Source organism: Phascolarctos cinereus, unplaced genomic scaffold (assembly GCF_003287225.1).
Source record: "Phascolarctos cinereus isolate Bilbo 61053 unplaced genomic scaffold, phaCin_HiC Scaffold_9;HRSCAF=440, whole genome shotgun sequence".
Classification (NCBI taxonomy): domain Eukaryota; kingdom Metazoa; phylum Chordata; class Mammalia; order Diprotodontia; family Phascolarctidae; genus Phascolarctos; species Phascolarctos cinereus.
Genome location: NW_027556402.1, coordinates 172,175,515 through 172,201,593, shown reverse-complemented (window position 1 = coordinate 172,201,593; position 26,079 = coordinate 172,175,515). Strand labels below are relative to the sequence as shown.

General features: G+C 35.8%; 1 protein-coding gene across 2 annotated transcripts in view; it reads left to right on the top strand.

Moving 5' to 3' along the window:
- The window catches only part of PI4K2B (phosphatidylinositol 4-kinase type 2 beta), a 40,363-nt gene extending 14,708 nt beyond the window's left edge, over positions 1-25,655 (top strand). Inside the window, exons 4-10 of one of the 2 annotated variants that reach the window (XM_020992380.2) lie at positions 141-272; positions 805-958; positions 2,490-2,557; positions 5,107-5,206; positions 6,849-6,982; positions 12,361-12,420; positions 23,420-25,655. In XM_020992380.2, coding sequence (XP_020848039.1) covers positions 141-272; positions 805-958; positions 2,490-2,557; positions 5,107-5,206; positions 6,849-6,982; positions 12,361-12,420; positions 23,420-23,593 — 822 coding nt within the window. In that variant the 3' untranslated portion in view covers positions 23,594-25,655. The remainder of the gene's footprint in view (positions 1-140; positions 273-804; positions 959-2,489; positions 2,558-5,106; positions 5,207-6,848; positions 6,983-12,360; positions 12,421-23,419) is intronic. The other variant, XM_020992389.2, reaches the window with a different exon arrangement.
- The last annotated feature ends 424 nt before the right edge of the window (positions 25,656-26,079 follow it).

Here is a 26,079-nt window from a genome sequence, read left to right as displayed (position 1 = left end):
TATTACAAAGTTTAACAAAGTAATTAGACCTTACTTCTTGTTGTGCCTCCTGAGCTTTGTGTTTATCAGATTTTTTTGTTTTGTAATCATCACTAGTGACGCTTAACGTCAGATATAGAACTTAAAGTGTGTATTTTTAGGTGGTCTGGCTTGTGAGTGAGACATTTAACTACAGTGCAATAGACCGTGCAAAATCAAAAGGCAAAAAATATGCTCTAGAAAAAGTACCAAGCGTGGGCAAAAAATTCCATCGAATAGGACTACCTCCCAAGGTAAGTTAGTATAAAAATTTTATTTGGGAGAAACCTCAGAATGTCTAGGTTTTTTTAAACAGTAAAGATAGTTATGTTTTTAAACTTCTACTTGATTGTTTAGCTGTGACATTTTAAAATCTAGTATTCAGATAGAGAAATTCCAAAAAAATTTCACTCACAGCCGTATGTTTCACATGGGCATCGAACTTAAAACTTTTACATGCTTTTTATTCCCTTTGTCAGAAAGGGTAAATATTGCTAAATAAAGAAGTTATATTTTTGTATCTCTGATTTCCATTATTTAATCTAAAAGTTCTTTACAGAGTTTAAGGAAACTGACATTCTAAGTTAACCACAGAAATGTAATGTTTTAGGATAAAAATAAAGAGGAAATGTTTGTCCTCTTTGAGAGCTCTTTGAATTGCTTCGTTTTCTTTTAAAAGTTTACAAAGAGCATTTGTTTCATGTTACAGAGAAATTGGTTATACTTTAAAATTGAATCTTTTTGTGTTTTATTTACCTCTTCTAACTGTAGCCATTAAAATTACAGGTGGGCTCCTTTCAGCTGTTTGTTGATCATTATAAGGAAGCTGATTATTGGCTTAGGAAATTTGAAGCTGATCCTTTACCTGAGAATGTTAGAAAACAGCTTCAGTCACAGTTTGAGAGATTAGTTGTTTTGGATTACATCACCAGAAATACAGGTATTAAACTTCTGTCTTCAGTTATAACCAATAGCTTATAGCCAATGTAAGGTGTAAGGTATTGTTGTTTTTTAACCCTTGTTAGGGTCTTGAACTATAAACATTTGGCAGCAAGATGAAGACCACATCTACTTTCTATTTGACAGAAAATCTGTCAAACACAAGCATTTATCAAGCAGCTACTAGGTGCTAGGCACTGGGGATACAAATACAAAAGTGAGATAGACCATGCCCTAAAGGAGCATCCCAGGGGCAAACCCAGTATTCACAGACAGATTCAGGATAGGTACAAAGTAATTTGTGGGGACTCTAACAAATGGGGAAGTCAGGAAAGTTCTATTTAAGAAGGGGGCAGTTGAGCTTAAGCCCTTAAGGAGACTTAGGGATTCCAGGAGGAAGATGAGAAAGAAAGGAATTCCTAGCATGGTAACAACCTATGCAGGAGATGGAATATTATATATAGTGACAAGGTGGCTAATTTGACTGGAGCACTTGATTGAGTTTATGTAATAAAGGGGAGTAGTGAGTAACCAGCCTTCAAAGAAGTGGAAGCCAAATTATGAAAAGCTCTAATGCCAAGCAGAGGAATTTGTATCTTATCCTAGAGGCACTAGCATAGTCAGTAGTCAATAAACATTTATTAAAGGCTTATCCTTTGCTAGACACCTTGATAATACTGAGGATACAAAGAAAGGCTTAAGAGAGCTCCTACCCTCAAGAAGCTCACAATCTAATGGGGGAACACAACACACTAGAAGAAGCTGAAAAGGGAGGAGTACCCAGGGGGAGGTGGTACAGCCTGTTGAAGTCCTGCAGCTAGGGTGGGAAATGATCTGAGGAGATGTGAGTTACCGTTGATTTCATCTTGCAGAATGATGAGTTTCTGAAGATCATGAAATCCAGGAGGTCAGCCAGGTGGGAAATGATGCCATCAGGGGCCCTAGAAAGCAGAGATACAGGGCTGAAAGGATTCTGCTGTGAAGACAGTCTTTTCAAGGAGAGTTTCTTGACCATCTTTGTGGGAATCATAATTCCATTACCTGTTAACAGTTTCCTAGGATACGTTCATATTGAAAATGTCCCTTTAGAAACATGGATAATTAAGAATTTACTGAGTGTATGTTATACATATATCCTTTAAGTGCCTATTAGTGCATTATGTGACCATTCATAGATAGAATAGCATAAGCTATAAATACATTCAACTATTGCTTTTATACATTAATGAAAAGAAACAGTGCCTTGAATTTGCATTATGTAATTTTTTCAAAAGATTTATTTTTCTACTTTGGTTTGGCTTAGTCTAAAATTAACATTTCCAGCACCTATTCAAACTGGCAGCAGAGAAAGCTGTTTTCTTAGAGTGATGCTAGATGGCAGGGGGAAGCCAGGAATAAATTTGAAATGTGCCACAGATAATCAGTGACGTTGGTAAGACACAGGTGGGTAGTTGAGAGCTGACTTTAGATTTTTCTAAAATAAGTTGTAGTTTACACAGAAATGAAATAAAATAACATTTTTGTTTTGAAAGACAGGGGAAATGATAATTGGTTAGTCCGATATGAAAAACAGAGTGATGGGAACAAAAGTTCCAATAAGGTAAGAAAATAAAAGGATGTGTCTAATATCCGTCTTAATGTCTTAATTTAAAGGAGAGTGATATTTCAACTTCTCTGATCTTGTGATTCCTTGTTTTCCTTTTCCTCTTAGCATTTAATGTGTTTCTTCTGTAGTTTTTCCTTCTTATCCCCTTTTCTTTTTATCTTTTCTTTCATTGTCTTGTTTTTCTTTTCTTTATTCTTTTCCTTGTTTTGTTGTTGTTGATGATGATGATTTTTTTTCTTTCCATTTTGTTGTTTGTAAGAGGCTAAGAAAATGAAACTGGGGAGTTTTTGAAATCTCGGATTGGATAACCATTAGTTTCTATTGAGTTTAAGTATACAAAGGTTTTGTTACCACATCTGTTATTTGCTACTTCCCCTTTTGGTCTACTTTTTCTCTCATTTTCATAGATTAGTGAACAGCATTATGCAAATATTACTCTTCACTGCATGGAATTGAATATTTCTTAGGCCATAACGAAGTGTCACATAACCTTATTTGTGAATAATTACTTAAAGGAATTTAAAAAAAATTTATTATGATAGACTACACATAAATTTAACAACCATTATGTGTGTTTGTATATCATATACAACCAAGAAATTGGTTATATACAGCTAATGGTTCAGTTATGATACCAGTTGACTAGCATATTTTTAAGGGCCTACCTTGTGCCAAACACTGTACTAAGCGCTAGGGACACAAAGGAAAGGGGGAAAAAAAGGTACCTGCTTTCAAGGCACTCAAACTAATGGTAGAGACAGAATGAAAACAAGATATACACAGGATAAATTGAGGATAGTTTCAGAGAGAAGATACTAAAATTAAGGAGGATTGGAAAAGACTTCTTGCTGAAGATAGGACTTTAGCTGAGATGTGAAAGACACTAAGGAAGCTAGGAGGCGGAGATAATGAGGGAGGACATTGCAGGCATGGGGGACAGCCAGTGAAAATTATTAAGAGTTGGGAGATGGAATGTCATGTGTAAGGAATAGCAAGGAAGCCAGTGTCAAAGTAGTAATGACAAGTGTGTAACACAAATGACATTGAATTTCAGTCAAATATACCAAAGGTATAGAAAAGCTCACAAGATGCTTGAATAAGTTTTTTGGGGGGAACCCTTAAACATTTAAGAAAATATTAAATGAGGCATTTTCTAAAACTTTTTCTAATCTGTCTATATTTCTTATTTTACATATTCAGACTTTACTTGATCAAAGGATTTTAGATAGCCACATCCTAAATTATTTTATTGCTGTGTTCCAGATGACTGAGTTTTTAGTGATAATTTGATTTTTGCATTTTTTATTCTTGCATTTTAATTGGCTTTATTGAAGTAAGCATTTCATAAAGTACAGAAGGAACAGTACATTTATTATATTGGCCTTCAATAAGAAAACTAATTTTTTAAAAATTGTCAAAACTACCTTTTCCTAGCCCCTGTGTTCCATTTTTGGTTTCTCTCTTCTGGGACATACCTTGTTACCTTGCCATATTTCATTTGGGTTTTACTTAGTACTCTGCCAGTCAGTCTATTATAAGCATATAGGAGATGCTTATATATTTACATCTGCTGGATCCAGGAACCCTGCATACTTTTTCACTGAATTTTTCTTGTGTGTGTGTGTGTGTGTGTGTTTTCTTGTGTAATATGCTAATATGTGTTACATGACTTAACATGTATAATGGATATCATATTGTTTTCTCAAGAAGTGGTTGTAGGAGGGATAGGAAGGAGGGAGAGAATCTGGAAATCAAAATTTTTAAAAATGAATGTTAAAAATTTTGTGAAATGTAATTGGGAAATATTTAATGAAATAAATAAAATATGTATATATTTTAAAAAGAATATGTCCTGGAAGTAGATAATGGTATTTTACTATATTTGGAAGCTACCATTCGGAAACTCTATCTGGGAATGAAAAAGGGAAATTTTCTTACTGATTAATTTGTACAATGCTTTAGGAGGGTGCAGATTTTTAAAGTGTGGTAAATAGGCACTTTGCTTCCTATGTTAAAGGAATGATGACCTTAATTTTTTTCCCTACCATATGTGTTTCAAATATGTACCGTTTAAAATGTAATGTTTTGCAAATACTGTAAATGTTGAGGATCTCTCTAACTATAAACTGATCTTGTAAAAATCACTCTTAATTTAATCCATCCCATGGTTTCAATAATATTTTAAAAGCCTTACTGGAAGGAGAAAAAAACACCTATTGTATTTCTGTCTTGTATTTTAGCTGAGGATGTATTTTCCAAGCCCCTTTTCCCATATATATTCAATAAAGATGACAGATGTAAAGTGGAAAAAAACCCCCCAAAACTAATGATTCTTAGATTCTGCCTGATTTGACACTAGCTCTTTCTGTTCCAATATGAAATTGTTAAAACTCACCATATTGTGAAAATACTGACTGGCACGTTTATGATAGAACCTTCAAAGCATGTATTTCTCCTATTTTCTTAATTATGTAAAAGAACTCTACGCTATGTAAGTATTTGTGTATAAAGCTTCTTACCAACAAAACAATTTCCCCCCTTAGGAAACAGAGTGGACTATGGGTAAAGAATCTCTTATTAAAATTGCTGCAATTGATAATGGTCTAGCATTTCCCTTTAAACATCCTGATGAATGGAGAGCATGTGAGTATTCTATGGTTATCCATATTTATATTTTTTCTTAAAAAAAAAAAAAGGTAAGGGAACCAAGGTTGCCCACATGGCAATGGAAGAAGGAAATGGTGAATGGAATATAATCCTGCCTAGTCTATCTACCATATGCAGAGAAAAGTTTGTGAAAGAAAAGTGAGAAAAAATGTCTTTATGATAGATCTGTACCCAACCTTTCATCATATCTTAGTGCTTTCCAGATAAAAACATCTCTGAAGTTTGACAGCCAGTCCAGAAGCCTTCACCAAAGCCCCCTCATCCTACTGCTACTACTACTGTGTGGCACTGTGAAGTCTTAGATTCCCTGCTAGCATCTTAAAAGGGTCATTATCTGTATAAAAATGATTAACTTCTGATGGTTTGAATCCTAGTTACTATATATGTAGCTATAGAGGCAAATGGCTCTTTAGAGGAAAGGGCTGTGTTACTACTATTGGCATAACTGTGGCCAAACTATTTTATTACTTCTTATTCCTCATTCTTTTTCTGGTTTATGTTGTAGAGATTGGAGTTAGAGACTAAAACTGAATGGAACAAAAATTTTGGTTTATCATTATGAACTGAACTAAGCCATGTCTGTTTTCAGATTTAATTATAGTAGATGTACCTTGCTGATAAAAAAAAATTATGTGCTTACAGAAATTTCAGTGGTATTACCTACACTTAACAATACCACCTCTTAGCCACATCCATATCTGTTTCTCAAATCATGGAGATAATAGTACAATTGTATGCCTTCCCAGAATACATAGTTAATTTGAATGCCAAAAGTACCTGTGCCTAAAAGACTATTTTATGGAGAACTTACTCAAGGCAAGTGCTCACATGGTAATTAGAAGAAGCAATACATGGTCACTTTCAAGGTTCTCTTGAAGAACTTTGGAATTGATTGTGAGACACTGGAGACACTGGCATAGGATTGCCCAACATAGTGTGCCCCCATCAAAGAAGATGCTGTTGTTCTCTGAGCAAAGCAGAATTGCAGTAGCTCAAAAGAAATGGGAGATAGACAAATTTAGACATCTTCTCTCCAGGTGTTCATGTGGACAATTTGTGCCCGACCAGACACACTGTATCTCAACCCCAACATATTGATATCATTTTGGTCTTCTTTGAGAATGAATGACAACCAGTCTGTCAGAATTTATCTCTAAACACAAAATCTCAATATACAATTTATGAAAACGAGATTGTTTGAAGTGATCAGTGAGGACATTTCAGGTGGTGAGTAGTAAGTGGCTTAGTGCTGGGGTGACCAGCATTGAGGCATTATAAATTGCATTAAAAGATATGGCTGAGGCCAAGGAATATATGAAATGTTTAGGTTAAGAAACCCTTGATCTTTAAAAATTATTTCTAGTAGGGCATTTAACTTGCCTGCTTAACTTTATTTCAGGATGTCTGGGTCCCAGTGTTGGATAGTTTAATTTCAAAATACTCCTATTAAGCTGATATTAAATACCTTCTTTGTATTGCCTTCAGCCCTTAGAAATATACAATCAATGTGGTGATGGATTTCCTATCCTTACATTCAAGCTTATCATCTAAGCATTTTGTAAAATGAAAATTTTTTAAAACTTCCACGTGGGCTGAAAATACTTTTATTCTCCATTAGATCCTTTTCATTGGGCTTGGCTTCCTCAAGCAAAAGTTCCTTTTTCTGAAGAAACTAAAGAATTAATTCTCCCACGTATCTCTGATATGAACTTTGTGCAAGATTTATGTGAAGATCTTTATGAACTTTTTAAGGTAATTAAAATCTTATCTGAAAATTTTCGAGTGTGATTTAATGGAAAAAAAATTGGACTCACAAACAAAAGGTATGCATTCATTTCTCATCTCTCCACCCTGCTGTCTGATCCTAGATAAATTACTTAACCTGTTTAATCCTCAGTTTCCTCATTTGTAAAGTGGGAGTAATGACATTTGTCCCACTTGCATCACAAGGTTGTTCATGATCAAATGAAGTAATGTATGTAAAAGCACTTTTTAAACTGAAAACCATATATGTGTGTGTATGTGTAAAAAAACCCATTTATATATACCATATATATGCACATACACACATGCATGTATATATATATATATACACACACACATATACACATATGTGTGTACGTATGTATGTATATGCACATACTTTTTTTAAAAATTAGAATTAGTAATCATTGGAATACTAAAGTTCATTTTCATGTATGCCCAAACGCAACAAAAAAGAAATATCATGTCACAAGATACACAGAGTAATGAAGAAGAGAAATTCTATTTATAATTCAAGCTTCTCCAAATCAGGTCAATATATGGTCAAGAAATATGTTGGACATTTGTTCAGGGTTGCAAAATACTCACATGTCTTGTGTCATGTATAGCATAATATTTCCAGAAGAAAGTTGGAAGGCTATGACAAGTGCTTAGTAACATCACAAAATTACAGTATTTGCTAACTTAATAGGAGATTGGAGAGTCTACATTTCTAAATCAGCTACATGTAGACAGTTAAACATGACCTAGTTAGAACAAAAGTCAAAATTAATTTCAAACTAGAAGAGAGGATAAGGGCAGGAAGGCACACAATGGACAATTGCAGTGACTTCAGCCTAATTTATTCAGACAAGCTGTTGATGTTGAATAATGGGGAATGGATAAAGGGATAGACATCAAAGCAAACTATCACTATTTACAGAAGTATATCTAATGTAAATGAAGCAATCATCACAATGTCCAGAACAAAGGAGCCCAGAAACCTATCAGTAAGCAAACATTTGATCTCCTTGCCAGAAGGAGACATCTAGCAGCCAAGCACTGGTTTAGACTATATAAAGTCATTTGCAAAATGTTACAGTGAAAGATGATGAGTAGTATCTAGTTAAAAAAAAAGTGATAGTTGGGAAAAGGAGACTGCAGAAGATACCATGTGAAACCTAACTAAGCCCAATTGTCCTAATAGTATTTCTAAATGAAACCACAAGGACAAATGTTCGAAAAACAGAACAATCTGCCAGTGTAACTCCATTCAAATTCTTAACACTTCAGTCACCATTGTGCCAGTAAGAAAGGGGAGATGGAACATGAGAAAATGAAGTCAAGAAGAATGGCTGTGATTTAATCAGACCAATTACATACAGGGAAGATCAGTATTGGACAGCAATTTTGAAAGTATTTTGGGATTAATTTATAGAATATTTAATAGGAAATGATATTAATATAAATAACTACCAAACCATTTGCCTGTTTTTTCATCTTAAAAGCTTTATAAAAATTATATACATAAGCTTTACAGGTATCCTTGAGGAAAATGAGAAGGGAATATGTTTTCAAAATAGTTTTCTACAGCCAACCATTTCCCAGTCATGAATGACTAGAAATTTTAATGATTGCAAGATCACTTTGTGTATAATATATGTTGATTTTTTAAAAATTTTTGAGTAAAGAAAAATAGCAATCTTGAAAGAGTCCTCCAATGTCAGTATACTAAAATAATACAAGATTCTTTGATACATACAGCCAAAAATAGAGAACTTTGTTCAGTAATCCCTGAATATAAGTATAAAGTGAGTCATAAAACAGAATAGTATATGTTTGCTTCTCTCTTGAAGGCCTTTACAGAATCTAAGCAGAAAAAGAATCATACAAATGATGATGTCCTCAAAATACTCCTGTTTGCTGATACTGTGCCAATGGCATTAAAACTCAGAATGTTATATGATTTTCTCAGTGGAATTTATGACCACTTGAAAGGGATTGACCTCATAATCCATACAAGAACTACCACATGAATGAGGAATGTCTTTTGCTTAGAATATGACTTGGAACAAGATGGAAAGTTCACTTGAATTTCATCAATACATGTGTCTTAATCATTTGATAGATAATGAACTAGACCCAGAATTAAATAGGAGGAAAAAAGTAGAAAAGATTACATTTGAGATACTGCAAATGTTTTTGAGAATCTCAAGGTGGTCCCTGACGCAAAAATACATTTTTTAAAATATCATTATTCTTTTAGTGGTGCTCTGACTACAAAACATGAAACATTTATACCCACCATTCATCTATCCATGGACCTTTGGAGAATTAAAAGTGAAAGTGACCCAAGGACAATGGGATAATGAATGGTGGGTATAAAGGAGAGAAACATATCACTAATGATGGCTTATGGACAAAAAGGTCTCCATGAAAGAAGTCCTACAGAAAATGTTATCAGAAAAAAGAAGTAGGCCATTCATGTAGTGAAAGTGATAGTTGTTGAAAAAAGTTCTGAGTACTTTAAAACTTTTCTTTCACTAAAGTCCTACTCCAGAGTCTTGTTGCATGAAGACATAAGATAATAGTTTTATAGTTGTAAGTGACCATAGAGGTTATCTGGTCTGACCATCTCATTGTATAAATGAAGAAACTGAGGCACTGATGTCTTGTTTCTTAGTGACTTTACCAGTCAGTGCAAGAACTGGAAGGGTTGGACTAGCCAAGATGGCAGAGTAGGAGGAAGCAGTATATAACTCGGCTTTCTTCCTGTTCATCCGCCACAACTACTCCAGCAATGATCTAAGAATTTCAGACTGAGTAGTGATTGAGAAACTGTAGTGGGGTATCTTTCTACCCTAAGATCACATGAACTTGAGAATCTTTCTAGTAAGTTCATGGTAAAGTAACACAGAAATGCTAGCTCTAGCAAGAAAATTCTCTCTTCCTCTCCCTCCCACAAAAAAAAAAAATTGAGGGAGCCAGTATAGGCAAAATTATCACTTATTGTCAAGGAGATGATAGTGTACTTGGAAAACCCCAGAGGCACAATTAAAAATTAATTGAAACCAACAAAGTTGTAGGATATAACGATTTCACATAAATCATTAGCATTTCTGTTTAGTAATAATCCTATTAGGAAGAGAAATTCCATTTAAAATAACCCCAAAATTATATAATATTTTGGATTTTACCTACCAACATACACATAGGTACTATATTAATACCACTATAAAACATTGTTTATGGAAATAGAGGCCTACATAATGGCAAAATGTTAATTGTTCATGGCTAGGCCAAGCTGATGTAATAAAAATAATATTTAAATTGATTTGATTTAATGCTAACACATTCAAACTACCAAAGGATTACTTTATTAAATAAGAAAAAAAAATTGATTTGGGGGAACAAAAGATTAAAAATTTCAAGAGAAATGATGGGGGAAAAGTAAGAAGGAAGTGGCCTAGCCTTCCAGATCTCAGAACTATATTACAAAAGCAACAGCAATCAAAACCATTTTGTTCTGGTTAAAAAATAAAATAGTTGGTTTGTAGAACAGGTTCGATACTAAATGTAGAGTAGTAAAGAATGTAGTAGCCTAGTGTTCACTAAACCGAAAGATGCTAGTTGCTGGTGTCAGGATTCATTCTTTGACAGAAATTTCTGGGAAAACTAGATAGCTGTCTGGCAGAAATCAGGTTTAGACCAGCACCCCACAACATATACTAAGATAAGCTCCAAATGGATGTATGTCCTCGATTTAAAAAGCCGTGTCATGAACAAATTAGAAGAAAAAGAAGAAAATTACTTTTAGGATAAAAGAGTTCATGAACAAAAAGGGTTAGAGATCATAGAAGATAAAATGGATTATGTTTGTTATATAAAATTAAAGTTTTTGTTTATACAAAATCCAGGGTATATAAGATTAAAAGGTAAATAGTTAATTAGAAAAATATCTTTACAGCAAGTTTTTCTGACAGAGATCTCATTTCCAAGATATTTAAGGTACCAATTCAAATCTATAAGAATCAGAGACCTTCCCCAATTGATAAATAGTGAAAGATTGTGAACAAAAAGTTCTCAAAGCATGAATTCCAAGCTGTTTATGTACATGTGAAAAAAATACACCAAATCACTAAAAATTAGAGAAATGAAAAATTAAAGCAAATCCAAATCAACCTCACACTCATCAGATTGGCAAAATTGACCCAAAAAAGGAACATGACAAATGTTAGAGAAGCTGTGATTAAATAGGCACATTGACATATTTGGTACAACCATGAATTAGTCCAGCTGTTCTGGAAAGCAATTTGGAATTATGCTCAAAAAGATACTAAGTTGTGCATACCTTTTAACCTAGAAACTATTACTCATATATTCCAAGGAGATCAAAGAAGAAAGAAAAGCACCTGTATATACACAAATATATACCAGCTTTTTTTTTTGTTGTGTTGTTGTTCAGTAGTTTTTCAGTTTTGTGTCCAGGTCCTCATGACTCCATTTTTGGGGTTTTCTTGGCAGAAATCCTAGAGTGCTTTTCCATTTCCTTTTCCATCTCATTTTACAGATGAGGAACTAAAGCAAACAGGGTTAAGTGACTTGCCCAGGATCACAGAACTAGTAAGTGTCTGAGGCCAAATTTGAACTCAGGAAGATGTGTCTTCCTGATTCCAGACCTGGCACTTTACCCACTGTGCTACCTAGCTGCCCCATTGTAGCCTGATATAAATGCTTGGTAATTGAAAAAAATTATTTAAAAAGTGTTTTAATACTGAAAGACTTTTGAATATGTACTCTGCAAAGAACAATTTGAGTTTGTTGTCTAAGAATCAATCTACTTAAGTTTAGCGAGGCCAGTCATGAGAAAATTAGTCACCAGGTGATAAGTTGCTTTTGTCACAGAAACTCATGAAGACAATTTACTAAGGTACAGATGTCTTATAACCTACGTAACACAAAAACCATGTATCTTTGGACAGAGAAATTTTAAATTTCTAATAGTTTTATATCCTAAAATCTTGGTATTTTCTTCTCCACTAGTCTTATAATCCTAGCCAAATAAAAAATATAGTTACTAGTTAAATATCATGAATATGCTTAGAAATAATAGAAATAAAACTACACTACTCTTATAAATAAGCTGTTGTCTTCTAACATTAAAATTCAGCAAAGTTAACTTTGCATAAGCATGAATGTTACTTATCAGTGAATTTCTATTTGAATTAAACTCATGCTGCTTTTTGTGTTGAATTATCAAATCTGATCATTTAAATTTGTGAACTTGAATTAAATTGTAGAATTCATTATTACTCATGCTAAAGCAAATAATTTGTAGACAAGATCTTGCTGTTAAGTAACAATATTTTTTTCTTTCTCTCATAAAGACTGATAAAGGATTTGACAAGGCCACTTTTGAAAATCAGATGTCTGTAATGAGAGGCCAGGTAGGTCATCTTTTTTGCAATATTTCAATTTTTGTATAGAAAAGAAACTATGACAAATTAATTTTATCCAGTTTCAGTTGGGCCCTCACTATTGCATGCCAATCCTTTTACTTTTCCCTAACTGGGAGGGGGAAAAGGAAGATGGGTCTTCATTTATATAGTTATTTATTTGCATTTTTATTGATATCTTTTTGATTTTATATTATCCAAATTTCCCTGTTTCCCTTACTGTCCCCCTTCTAAGAGAGCAATCACTTAAAACAAGAATTTTTTAAAGAAAAAGAAGAGGGAAAAAAATCATCAAAATCAATAAATTAACATCTGACAAAATGTATGTAACAATTTGCTCTCTCCCTGCTGCCTTTAAACACGTCGACATTTCCCCAATCCAAAAAATCTTCGCTTGACCTTATCCTTTCAAGCTCTCATCAGGGTTCTTTCACAGTCAAAGTCCTATGAAAAAGCTATCTATACTTACTTCCTCCACTTTCTCACTTCCTATTCCTCAACCCCTTGCAGTCTGGCTTCTCACCCTTCTGCACAACTGAAACTGTCTTCTCCAAGGTCCAGTAATATCTTTTTCTTAATAGTGCCAATTTTAAGTAGATTTCTGTTCTTCAGGACAAGAATTGCATTTCCACGTATTTACAGTGCTGATAAAGTGCAATATTATTCACTTCTCTCCTTCTGCACACATTCAGGTAATTAGAATGCCTAGAATTTACACAAAAGCTCAAGTGCAATCTTTAAACTGTCTCTTCACCAAGCCTTTGCTACAAATTTGGCTCATTTGGTTTTTGAAAAGCTGTGTAAAATGTTCTTTTTTAGTGCATTTAGTCAGTATCTTTAGTAGTAGATCCAGTTACTCCATCACCAAGGCATCTACCACACCTACCTATAGTCATGACTACCATTCTCTGATTAGCCTTAAGGACGATAGGGTTGACCCTGACTCTGAGCAAGTCAAAACCTCTTTTGGCCTCAATTTTTTTCTTTTATAAAATAAGGGATGTAATGGTACCTACTTTATATGAATCAAATGAGATAGCATATGTAAAGTACTTCATAAACCTTTAAACATTATATAAATGTCAATTATTATATACTATCTATGTAACCTTGAGGAAAACTTTATGATTTTGGACTTTAGTTTCCTCATTGACAAGGTGAGGCAGTTCACTTCATCATGATCTCTTATTCAAGCTGGATCTTCATTGGTTCCAGATCAGTACTTTGGTTGAATGACTCTTCAGGCAGCAGCACTAACATTTCTCTAAACTTCTGCTCTTCAAGATTTGGATCTCTAAGACCTCTCCAGCTCTGATTCCTGTGCTTGTGTTATTCGTGTATGTGTATGTATATATTTCAGTCATTTTTTCAGTCATGTTTCAACCCTTCATGACCCCATTAGGGATTTTCTTAGCAAAGATACTGGAGTAGTTTGCCATTTTCTTCTCCAGCTCATTTTACAGATGGGGAAATGGAAGCAGATGGGGTTAAGTGACTTGCCCAGGATCACACAACTAGCAAGTATCTAAAGCCAGATTTGAACTCAGGAAGATGAGTCTTACTGACTCCACGCCTGAAAGTCTATTCACTGTACATACATATGTTTGCATATGTGTGTATTTTCCATAAATGACAGAAGCATAGGAGATAAATAATTCATGTTATATATAGTTATACATGCACATGCATGTCTCTATGTATTTGTAAATAGATATCAATATTGATATTAATACAGTATTTGCTGAACCTGGAAAAGATTCACAAATGAAGCAATATATTACCAAGAGAAGAAGTGTTATTTTGCCTTCTTCCTTGGTGTTCACCACTACTGTAAGAACACTTTTTTTATTCAGTTAAATGGCCTAAGCAGAGATGAATTTATTGACTGTATGTCAAAAATGTAAAATAAAAAAATTTGTTTTCAAATATTAAAAAAAAAATGATAGGATTCTAGAACTTTTCCAGTTTTTTCTACTGGTGCTCATGTTATTCCTTCTTAACAGTCTGGTTCTTATCAAATCAATTTCTTTCATTTTATTACATTTGTCAAGGATTGTGAATTGTCTTTATTATCATTTTGGCCTTGAAGCTTCTCATCCTTCACTGCAGCCTTCTTATGAAAGCATAATATTCAGTTGAGTTCTTGGAAGATATCTTCTCTCTCTGCTTTTCACCTTCAGCCTTGTTCATAGTCCAGTTTCCTGGACTGTGCTTTAATGTAGTCTTTCCTTGAGTGGCCTTTTGTCATTGCTGATGGTGATCTTATTCTCCTTGATTGTGCTTTTATCCACAGCAGATACTTTGAGAATGTCAGAGCTCACTTTAATCTAAGGAACACTCCAGAGTACGGGAGGATTCCTATGAACTCAGATTTGCCAAATAGTTTATCTTCTGTTGTTTTTATAAACCTGGATAAGCACAGGAAGCTAGTTGTTTGAGTAAATGATGAAGGACTATGGTGCTTTGTGGGGAGTAGTGATAGTAAGTTTGATAAGAATTTTCATAATTCTGCCAGCAGTTTCCATATTAGAGAAAAGAAGCATGACATCCACAGCAGCAAGTCCTGTACTTTGTCAGATTTATCCTCAGACAGGATGGTGGCCTGTATAGCAGTATAAGCAATAATAGCCTCAATAGGATCATTACTGTTGATTAGCTCTTTACCCTTAAAGAAGTCTTACAGAAGTTTTTGGAATTTGAGGATAAGCATAGAATTATGGATCTGTAACTAGGTTTTGGCATCCTTTAGAGCCTTTTCTTTTGGTTCCTTTGCACTACAAAGAAGGTCCACGTTTAGTTCTTAGGTGCAAGTGATAGAGGTATAGAAATTAGTACCTTCATAAAAGGAGTTGTTTACATACAGTCGGCACTTTGCATGTTCACAAGTGACACTGAGGAGGTGGGCAGCCTTCTTATTCTCAGTCATGTCCTTGTGCTTGTACTCAACGATAAATAGTTGACCACAAAGTTGTCAAAGTCTTCCCCAACCAGAGTATCTCCTGTTGTGGACTTGACTTGAAAAATGCCATCTTCGGTGTTGAGGATGGAGATTTGAAAGTTCTGCCTCTGAGGTCAAGATCACTATAATTTTCTTGTGACCAACCTTCTTGTCTAAGCCATAATCACTAATGCTAATGTTTGGCTTATCGATGGTTCAGACCACATTGAGACCTTCAGTGATCTGAGCTCTGCAAGTGCCTGACCTGGGTTTCAATCTGAGCAGCTGTAAAAGGCTGTTTGACTCGGTCCCTGTCAGCTAGTGTGGAAAGCTCTTTTGGTTCAGCTTGACAGAATTATAGGATCCCCTTGGTCTGGAATTCTTGCCCTAGTCATTCTTCCACAGGCAGGACTAGATGCTTGAACCCCACTCTGCTTTTGAGGTCTGAACCACATCACTGCTGCTTGCTTCTGAACTTCTTCTTGTTTTGGTCCACTACCTAGGGCCTCCCTGCCAGAGAGTGCTGCTACAGGTACAGGTCCCCTTGTTAGTCCACTCTGGATTTTTGGCCTAGAAATGTGTAGTGTGCTACAAAACTGCCAGTTGCCACTTTTCCCTATTGCAATACCCAAGTAGGGGTCTGCAGGTTCCTTGCAATGAATCTGGAATCTTCTCTTGCCTTCTCTTTTTCCATGCGTGACATGCTTCTGGTCGAATCCTAAACACTTTCTCCCTATGCTGACCTGCTAAACAAATGAATTACTGAGTTTTTCGGGATTTTTGGTGTTGTACATTTTCTGGGTCTCTTTAGAGGAGTTTTGGGAGAGGAGCTTGGCTGTACTGCTTTCTTTGCTGTGCTATCTTAGCTCCACCTCCTCAAATAAAATATTGTATGTGAGGAATATGAAGTGGGTCAGTTTGGCTGGAATGTAGAGTTCATTATGGGAATTAACGTGTAATAAACATGGAAAGATGAAGTTGGTGCCAGATTACAAAGGGCTTTAAATACCAAACAGAAGAGTTTGTATCTTAGAGAAAATAGAGAACCACAGAAACTTTTTTAAGTGACACAGTCAGGATTTCTGGGTCACATGACCAACAGGCTGGAGGACTGGACATTTCTCTGATCCTAATGACGTCTCAAAACTCTCCAGAACAGAAATTGTGTTCCACAGATAAAGCAGTTTCACTCATCTTTATAGTGTAGGACACCAAGAACCCTAAAAAAGTTAAACCCTCATGAACCAATGCTTAACTCACTCAGCACCTCCTCCCCCATAACCTACCATGCTCTCAGCAACACAGTTATACCAGCCACTCTGCCCATAGGCTTGCATTAGAATGCATCTCCACACTCTGAAACCTCTTTCCCATACTTCTAGTGCCACAGAGATCCAAGCTCCAAACTTAAGAAATTTGCTGAGGCTTTGATAGCCAATGCTTTGTTAGGGTTCTTTGCTGCAACAGAGCTTTTTAGGAGAGTGAAAGAAGAGAAGGAACAGGGAAGGACATCTGTCTCAGCTTGTAATAGAGCTCAACCCCACCCCTTCATGTGCTGTATGTACACACACACCCTTGGAAGTCCAAAAGTCCAAATGGTTGAAACCTTCAAAGGAAGCCATAGCACCAGCATGGAAGTGTTCTGTATTGCTGGGCCAGAGAACTGAGAAACAGAGAACAGAACAGGGCACCATGTGTGAGGGACTGTGTTGCACTCTCTTAAGCCTGAGGGAAAGAGCCCAGCAGCACCCAACTAGGACCAGTTGTATCTCCCCAGAAAGTCAGTTGGGGAAAAGACCCAGGCTAGTCAATTATTTATTGCCTAGCATAGGAGAAGACAGACCCTTTGAGATCTAGCCCCTAAGGAAACTACTGTCAGTGGGGAAGGAGTCAGAAGTGAGCAGTAGGAGAAAATAAAAGGGGAAAAAAAAGACTGAAAGTTTCAGGAGGAAGGAAACGGAAAGACTTTGAGCACATAAACCAATAGAGAAGACATTTAACAGGAGAAGGAAATATGACCTCCAGATGCAGTAAATAAGTTTAGGCATCACTGAATAAATACTTCAGAACAAAGGAAAGTGATTTAGCACCTTATGAAGCAGAGGACCCTGTGGATTTCAAGGAGACCATAGAACCACAACAAAATTCCTGAATAGTTTGAAAGAGAAATGGAAATTATGAGTGCATGATTTATGTCCTGCATACCAGAAATAGTTGGCAAAATAGAAAAACTTGAATCTGTGATGATACATCTCAGTGAAGAAACAAAAGAGTGAATGGGTTGGTATGCAAATTATTGTTGTTCATAAGACCAATTTGATATCAAGAAGACCAATGATATCAAGAGAGTGATGTCTTGACTTGCAGGCAAATTGGATTTAAGTGAGGCAGAGCAGTGCAAAGTCATCAGACTCACTTACCTTCAGAGCTATCAGACATGGGTCAAGACTACTGGTGATGGCCGCTGGGTATACAGAGGTACAGAAATGAAAGAAGAGAGGCAAAAGGCAATAACATTAAAGTAAAACATACTATCCATTTGAAATTGATCATATTGACCTTGAAAACAGGCTCAATAGAGACAATTTAAGGATCTAGGACTCCTAGCAGAACACATGTTAAAAAAAAAAACAAACCTGAATACCGTAAAACAAGAAAATAGCCCAGAACTTCTGAGAACAAAAACCAAAGTACCAGTTGAAAGAATTCATAGGTCATCTTCAGAGGAAAAAACCCCAACAACCCAAGGTTGTAAAGACACAAGGTAGTTAGATTTAATAATTTTTTTGAGAAACAAAAATTCTGCTAGTGACCAGGAATGACATGGTTAGACCTCTGCTTTAAGAATATCAGTTTGGCACCTTTGTGAAAAGTGGGTTAGGAAGAGGAAAGAGGATGAATGAAAGGAGATCAAGCAGTAGGCTATTAGAGTTATTTCCACTATGAAGTGAGAGGCTATAGGAAACTGAACTTGGTAGCAGTGTGATTAGAGTGTGAAGGGGATTCATACAAAAGATGTTGAGGAGGTGGTATTGATAAGACATGGCATCTGAATGAATATAGTGCAAGTGAGAATGAGAATGAAGACCTAGGCTTCAAACATGGCTAGCTGGAAGAATGGTGGTGTCTTCAACAAAAGTAGAGAATTTAGGGGGTGACATGAATTTAGTGGGGAAAAATGAGTTCTTTTGACATGTTAATTTGGAGATAACTATAAGACATCCGATAGAGATGTCCAACAAGTAGTTGAAGATGTGGGACTAGAACTCAGAATATAAACTCAGGGCTGGAAATAAAATTTGGACATGATATGCATAGATAGGAGCTGATGAGATCAACAAAAAAGAGAATATATGGAAAGACAGTAAGTAAGGCCCAAGGCAACTTCAGCATATGCCCACACATAGGGAGTGGGACATGCACAGAGATCCTGCAAAGGATATTAAGGAAGTGTCATGGAGACTTCCGCTTCCGGGAGCCAAGATGGTGGAGTAACAAGTAAGTTGCTCTCACCCTCCGTTGTTGACCTCTGAAAGCCCAGAAAATATCACCCCAGGAAAAACCCTGGAATATCTGAGCCAGCAAAAAGATGTGATACAGCAATCTTGTAGCCTAGGAAGCTTGGGGGATTAACAGGAAAGGCCCCTCTTGCTCTGGGGAGGGGGGAGCAGTACAGGAAGGGAGGTGTCCCAGGAAGCCAGCAGTAAGCCCCACCTCAGCATACCAGGGAGATATGCTGAGTCCTAGGGTAGTGGAGTAGGCAAGCCCCAACACTAGGACCCCCCCCCCCGGAGTACAGGCAGGGGAATCAGTAGACACCAACTCGGCAAGCCATGTGCAATGGCCTTCTCTAGTAGACAAATCTCCCAGTGCCTCAGCACAATTCCAGGAAGCAGATCTCCAGGCTGACAGACACTTTCCAGCAGCCAAACAAAGGTGTGCAAGGCCCAGGTGAGCAGGTATTCCTCCAGGGGTCAGATTCCCCACCCCTACCCCAACAGCTCCAGTGTTGCTGACTCCAGCTGAGCACCAGGTAAGCTGCCAGAACCCTACAGCCTTTAACTACCAGTATCTGAGGTCCCAGCACACAAAGCCAGTGACCAAGTCTGGGACTCCTAGCACAAGAAACTTGGGTCAGTGCCCCCTGCACTCCAGCAGGAGAGCTCAACTTTTTTTTTAAAAGTCAGGAAATAGGCAAACACCATGATCAAAAAGCAGAAACAGACGATGACCATAGATTCCTATTATGGGGACAGGGAAGATCAAGGCACAGATTCAGAAGAGGACAGCGTCAGTATACCCACATCTGAAACCTCAAAGGGGAATGTGAACTGGTCTCCACCCCAAAAATCCTTCTTGGAAGAGCTCAAGGAGTTTAAAAGTCAATTAAGAGAGGTAGAAGAAAGGAAAGAGGGAAAAGAAATGAGAGATGTAAGAGAGAGTCAATAGCTTGGGAAAAGGACAAAAATTAATAGTAGAGCAAGTCCTTAAAAAATATAATCGGCCAAATGGAAAAAAAGTACACCGAAGAAAACAACTCCTTAAAGGAGGCACAAAAATTCACTGAAGACAACTCCTTAAAAAACAAAATGGGCCAAATGGAAAAGGAAGTGCAAAATCTAAAAGAAGAAAACAATTTGTTAAAAGTTAGAATTGGGCAAATGGAAGCTAATGACTTTATGAGAGATCAAGAATCAGTCAAACAGAAACAAAAGAATGAAAAAATAGAAGAAAATGTAAAGTACCCCATTGGTAAAACAACTGACCTGGAAAATAGATCCAGGAAAGACAATTTAAAAATTATTGGTTTACCTGAAAACCATAATGAAAAAAAGAATCTGGCACCATCTTTCAGGAAATCATCAAGGAAAACTGCTCTGAGGTCCTAGAATCAGAGGGTAAAATAGTCATAGAATCCACAAGGAAGATATCGGAGTAAAAGCAGTGACTTGCTTGAGCTGTCCCCCAGACTCCTCCAAATACCTGTAAAAAATGGCTTTTAACAAATTCTAGAGCAGCAGAACCCACAAAAAGGAAGAGTGAAACAAATTTCCAGCCCAAGACAATCTGGTTGATTGAAAATATCTGTTGCCTAGGGCTGAGAGAGGAACACAGTTCAGCATGGGGCCCACAGGCAAAGATCAGGCCTTGGTGAACCTGGAACAGGCCTCAGGGGACTGAATCACAGGCAGCTCTGGCGGTTTCCAGATTTCTCAACCCATAAACGCCAAACACAACTTATATGGTCAGTATGGAAAAGTCTGTTGGACCATGTTGAGAATGGAGCTCAGTCTCAGCCCCAGTCCTGGCACAGCCCCAGGGTTGTGGGTGCTTCCAGAGCTCTTGTCCCAGACAGAGGGGATCAAGCAGCTGATCAGAGGAGAATTGCAGAGATCTCTTTGCTGGTGCTGAGACAGGATTCTCTTGCTTTGCCTGTGCTTGGATCTGGGTAACAGTTCTGGGTGGCAGTCCTGGGGCAAGGAGAAACACTGGCGTAATGGAGTTTGTGGTGGTGATAGAGAGGGAATCCTCACAGTTCCAAAGCAGAAAACAGTGCTTGTGGTCTCTCATAGACTAGAGTACAGGCTAGGAAAGGAGTAAACACCTCGCCTTTGATCATAACCACCTTGGAAGAAGTGAAAATTTACAGGTCCTTAGAAGTATCTCTGAAAACAGCTGCACAAAACCCCTGAATTGAGACAGTACATTCTCTGCACTGGGAGCAGACCCCTACCTTAACAGTTTAAAAGTCAAATAATTGGCTGGGATCATGGGCAAATTGTGTGACAAAAATCAGACCATAGAATCTTTGGTGACAAAGAAGATCAAAACATACAATCAGAAGAAGACATCCAAAGCTCCTACACTGAAAGCCTCCAAGAAAAATATGAATCAGTCCAAGGCCATGGAAGAGCTCAAAAAGGATTTTGAGAAGCGAGTAAGAGAAGTAGAGGAAAAACTGGGAAGAGAAATGAGAGTGATGCAAGAAAATCGTGAAAAACGAATCAACAACTTGCTAAAGGAGACCCAAAAGAAATACTGAAGAAAACAAATATCATCTTAAAAAAATAAACTAACACAAACGGCAAAAGAGGTCCAAAAAGCCAGTGAGGAAAAGAATGCCTTAAAAAGTGGAATTGGCCAAATGGAAAAGGAAGTCCAAAAGACTCACTGAAGAAAATGCTTCCTTAAAAATTAGAATGGAGCAAGTGGAAGCTAATGACTTTATGAGAAATCAAGAAATTGTAAAGCAAAACCAAAAGAATGAAAAAGAAGAGTGAAATATCTCACTGGAAAAACAACTGTCCTGGAAAATAGATTCAGGAGAGATAATTTAAAAATTATTGGACTACTTGAAAGCCATGATCAAAAAAAGAACCTGGATACCATCTTCCAAGAAATTATCCAGGAAAATTGCCCTGATATTCTAGAACCAGAGGGTAAAATAGAAATTGAAAGAATCCACTGCTTACCTCCTGAGATTCCCCAAAGGAAAACCCCTAGGAATATTATAGCCAAATTCTAGAGTTCCCAGGTCAAGGAGAAAATATTGCAAGCAGCCAGAAAGAAACAGTTGAAGTAATATGGAAACACAATCAGGATAACGCCAAGATTTAGGAGTTTCTACATTAAGGGACCAGAGGGCTTAGAATATTATATTCAGGAGGGCAAAGGAGATAGGATTACAAGCAGCCAGAAAGAAACAATTTAAATGTCATGAAACTACAGTCAGTATTATGCAGAACCTTGCAGCTTCTACATTAAAAGATCGGAGGGTGTGGAATATGATATTCCATAAGGGAAAGGAGCTTGGATTACAATCAAGGATCAAATACCCTGCGAAATTTAGTATAATCTTTCAGGGGAGGAGACAGACATTCAATGAAATAGGGGACTTCCAAAACATTCAAACTTTATTTCATTATGTTTCTCTAGAAGAATTGTGATTCTCAGATTGTCTCTGTACATTGTTTTTTCAAGGTCAATTGCTCTGGCTCATAGAGAGGTCTAATGTTTTCATTCAGATTTCTTGTCTTTGGACTTTGTTCTGATGACTTTTTTTTCCATTGCTGCAGTTTTTCAGTTCAAACTCTTCTGTTCTCTTTTTCAGAGAATCTGTTTTGAAGAGGTTACTTTCCCAAATTTTCTACTGTCCTGTTTGTTCATTTCTTTTGATTTGGCACCTCTTTTAATTTCTTTATTGTTCTTTGAAATATTTTGGAAGTTCTTTTTTTAAAAATTGATTTATTGTTAACATTTTTTATGTTGAGTTCCAGATTTCCTCCCTCTGGCCCCTCCCCCACCCATTGAGAAGACAAGCAATGTGATATACAGTATATATGTGAAGTTATGCAAAATATTTCTCTATTATCAATGTTATAAAAAATCAAGAAAAATAAAGTTTAAGAATGTTTCAGTTTGCATTTGGGGTTCTTCAATTTTCTCTCTGGAGGTGGAAAGTATTTTTCATCATGGTTCCTTTGGAATTGTCTTAATCAGAATAAGTCTTTCACAGTTGATCTTCGTTAAAATCTTACTCTTACTGTGTACAAAGTTCTTCTGGTTTTGTTCACTTTGCATCAGTTCATGTAAGTCTTCCTGGGTTTTTCTGTACCCATCCTTGTCATCATTTTTTATAGCACAATAGTATTCCATCACAATCATATACTGCAACTTGTTTAACCATTCTCCAATTGATTCTTCCCTTTATTTTAGAAGTTCTTGAAGTTGTTCAGTTACTACATCAGGATTTTTTTCATAGTTGAGGGAATATTTTCTCTTTTTCAAAGATTTTTGAGCTACTCAGATTATATCACTTGCAAAAATGATCATTTTCATGAAATCCTATAGTTTAGACAGCTAATTATCTAAAACTTTCCTATTATTCATTTAAATTCAAGATAAAATGAGATTTGGTGAACCCAGTGATTCTTCTTTTCAAAGGAATGACTGCTTGCCAGAATTTTGGATTAAAAAAAATGGAAATTGTATGTGGCCAAATAATGGAAAATATTAATTGATTTTGTTATTGCTTATTATGTCTTTCTATAGATTTTAAACCTTACTCAAGCATTAAAAGACGGAAAGAGTCCTCTTCAGCTAGTACAAATGCCACGTGTGATCGTGGAACGAAGTCAGAGTGGAAGTCAGGGCCGGATTGTCCATTTGAATAATTCATTCACACAGACCGTGAATTGTAGGAAGCCTTTCTTTTCTTCCTGGTAGCCGATGTAAGATGAAAAACACTGGACTCTTGCCCTTAATTAGAAATGTTATGTAAAAGATTTTGCAATAATATAAATCTTCTGTACACAGCTCCAACTGCCAAAACCTCAGATAACTTAAATCTTTAAAAAGGTTGCATTTTGAATGTAATCAAAAGTTTACAGTTTTTGTGTCCAAAAATTGTGAATTCTACGTCAGGGAATAAACAAGTAACCCATTGTTTATATTGTATTTTTATAGGATGAATGTACTTTATTGTGTTGATACTACTTTAAAAGAAAATTTTACAGTTTGCATATGCTGGAATGACTGTATTCACTTTGGAATTCAAAATAGAAAATTATATGTCTGTTGTTCAGTTTAATATGAGAATGCGAGTTTGTGAGATATTACACTTTATATTGCCCTTGCGAATGAAGGGGATATCCTTGTTAAATTTCTTCAGATTCCAAAATGCCTTAGGATTGAAACTGACCCATCTGGGTTTGAATGCAATAGTTACAAGAAAAATAAATTAGAATAGTTATATTTCATCTTTTAAAAAAGCTGCTGTTTCTGAAACTTGAAAAATGTACCTGAAAAAGCCCAGTCTGCTTTGTACTAGGGACCAAAAAAAATACTTAAATTTGCATTAGACTTTTGTTCTTCTGTTTGTCTACTTTAAAATTATTTTTGGAGAACTGTTCATGTTACTATAATAAAGGTGCAAAATTCAGTTTGAGAGTGAAAAATGAGGGGTTATTCATTGGCTAGTATCAATATAGGTCTCTAGGTACTTAAGCTTTGAAGTATGTATTATCACTAAATATTCATTTATATGTCTTGCATAGGATCTAAGAACAAGCTGCTTTTGTTAATAATAAATTTTTAAATGAAAAATTGTACCCCAAAGTATATATGAGATTGCATTTGGGGTCCTACTGTGTGCTGAGCCTTTAAAGCAGCTTATTTTTAAAAAAAAAAATTTATGTTATTTGATATTTCAGTTTGTATTCTAATTATAAGTCAATTTTTAAAAATGATCTGCACAAGTCATAGAGACAGGTTAAATAGATGATTCTAAAATCATTTACATTTGTTTCTGAAATGCATTTTGTATACTTAATTGGCCAAATCTGACACTTTGAGAATTTGTAAAACTTTCAATAAACATTTGCTAAATTAAATTAAAATAACCTATATGAAGATCAGACTTTACTAGAAAGACTCAGCTTTTACCTCCTATACTACTTAGCCCAGTGATCACCTCTCTGCTACTTCATCCTAGGAGTGACCATATTAATATGTCACTCAGTTGGCCTTCACCAGAACTGTCCTTTCACATTCTTTAGTTTACAGACTTGGTTGTTTGCACAGGCTGAGGGTGGGGGGAAGACTAATTGCTTGTCCTGTAAAATATCTTTATCAGATGTTAAACCAGAATAGGAAATAAGAGAATTCCTTGGCTCTCTAGTTAGGCTCCACTTCAGATTTCTGGTTTGTGAGCGAGTTTTTGAGGCCACTGACCTCACATTACAAAAATGAAGTAGAAACCATTGTCTTCTTCGTACCTTCCGCAAATAATCTGAAAAGAAAATCATCCAACGTAGGATAATGTAGAGTTGATTGTAAACTTTAAAATGTACCCTAATCTGCTTTTTCATGAATAGTAATTAAAATTGGTGTTTCCAAAAGTTGTGACCTACAGGAAAATAAATACCTGTGTTAAGTGTTATTTTTGAAAATTAGTTTTTCAGTATTTTACACTTTGCTATGTTATATTTTTTTAATGGAAAACAGAGAAATTTGCTTCAGTGCTACTGTTTCATAATACTGTAAGAGAAGCTAGCATATCATTAGGATCTTCTATTTAAAATGGCCAGGTTATGCCTTAAAACTGAAGGAAATATGCATAATAAATATTTCTAAATTCTGAATACAAGTCAGAACAGTGATATTTTGTAAACTTTTCAGGATTTTATTTCTTGTGTAAATACTTCATTCAGACTTTTTAAAATGAGTATATTTGAGATTGCCAAATAGAAGACTTAAAATAATAAAAATCATTGTCTTAAAGACCAAATTTGTCTTGTGTCTATTGAATAATTAAAATGTGTGTTTCTACATTACTGTAGATTAAAATATAAATGGAACAATATTTACTTTTTTGTGTAACTTAGTATTAAAGTTAAATCCTGAATTATGTGGGGGCATATGTTCCTTAGAGACATGTAACTGAATCTCTGAATCACTTTCCTCAGGCATTTAAGTTTTTAAGACTTTAGAGCTGAAAAACAGTTGCCACTATGCATTGTAGGGGAAATTTTCTCGCCAGGGATTCCTACACAATTAGTTCTCAGACTTTTTGGTCTCAATCCCCTCTTAAGGACTCCTCAAAGAACTGTTGTTTATGAGCATTGTATCTATTGTTATTCACTGTATTGGAAATGAAAATGTCTCAGTATTATTACAGAAATAATTTGGACTTCACCAATCTCCTAAAAGGG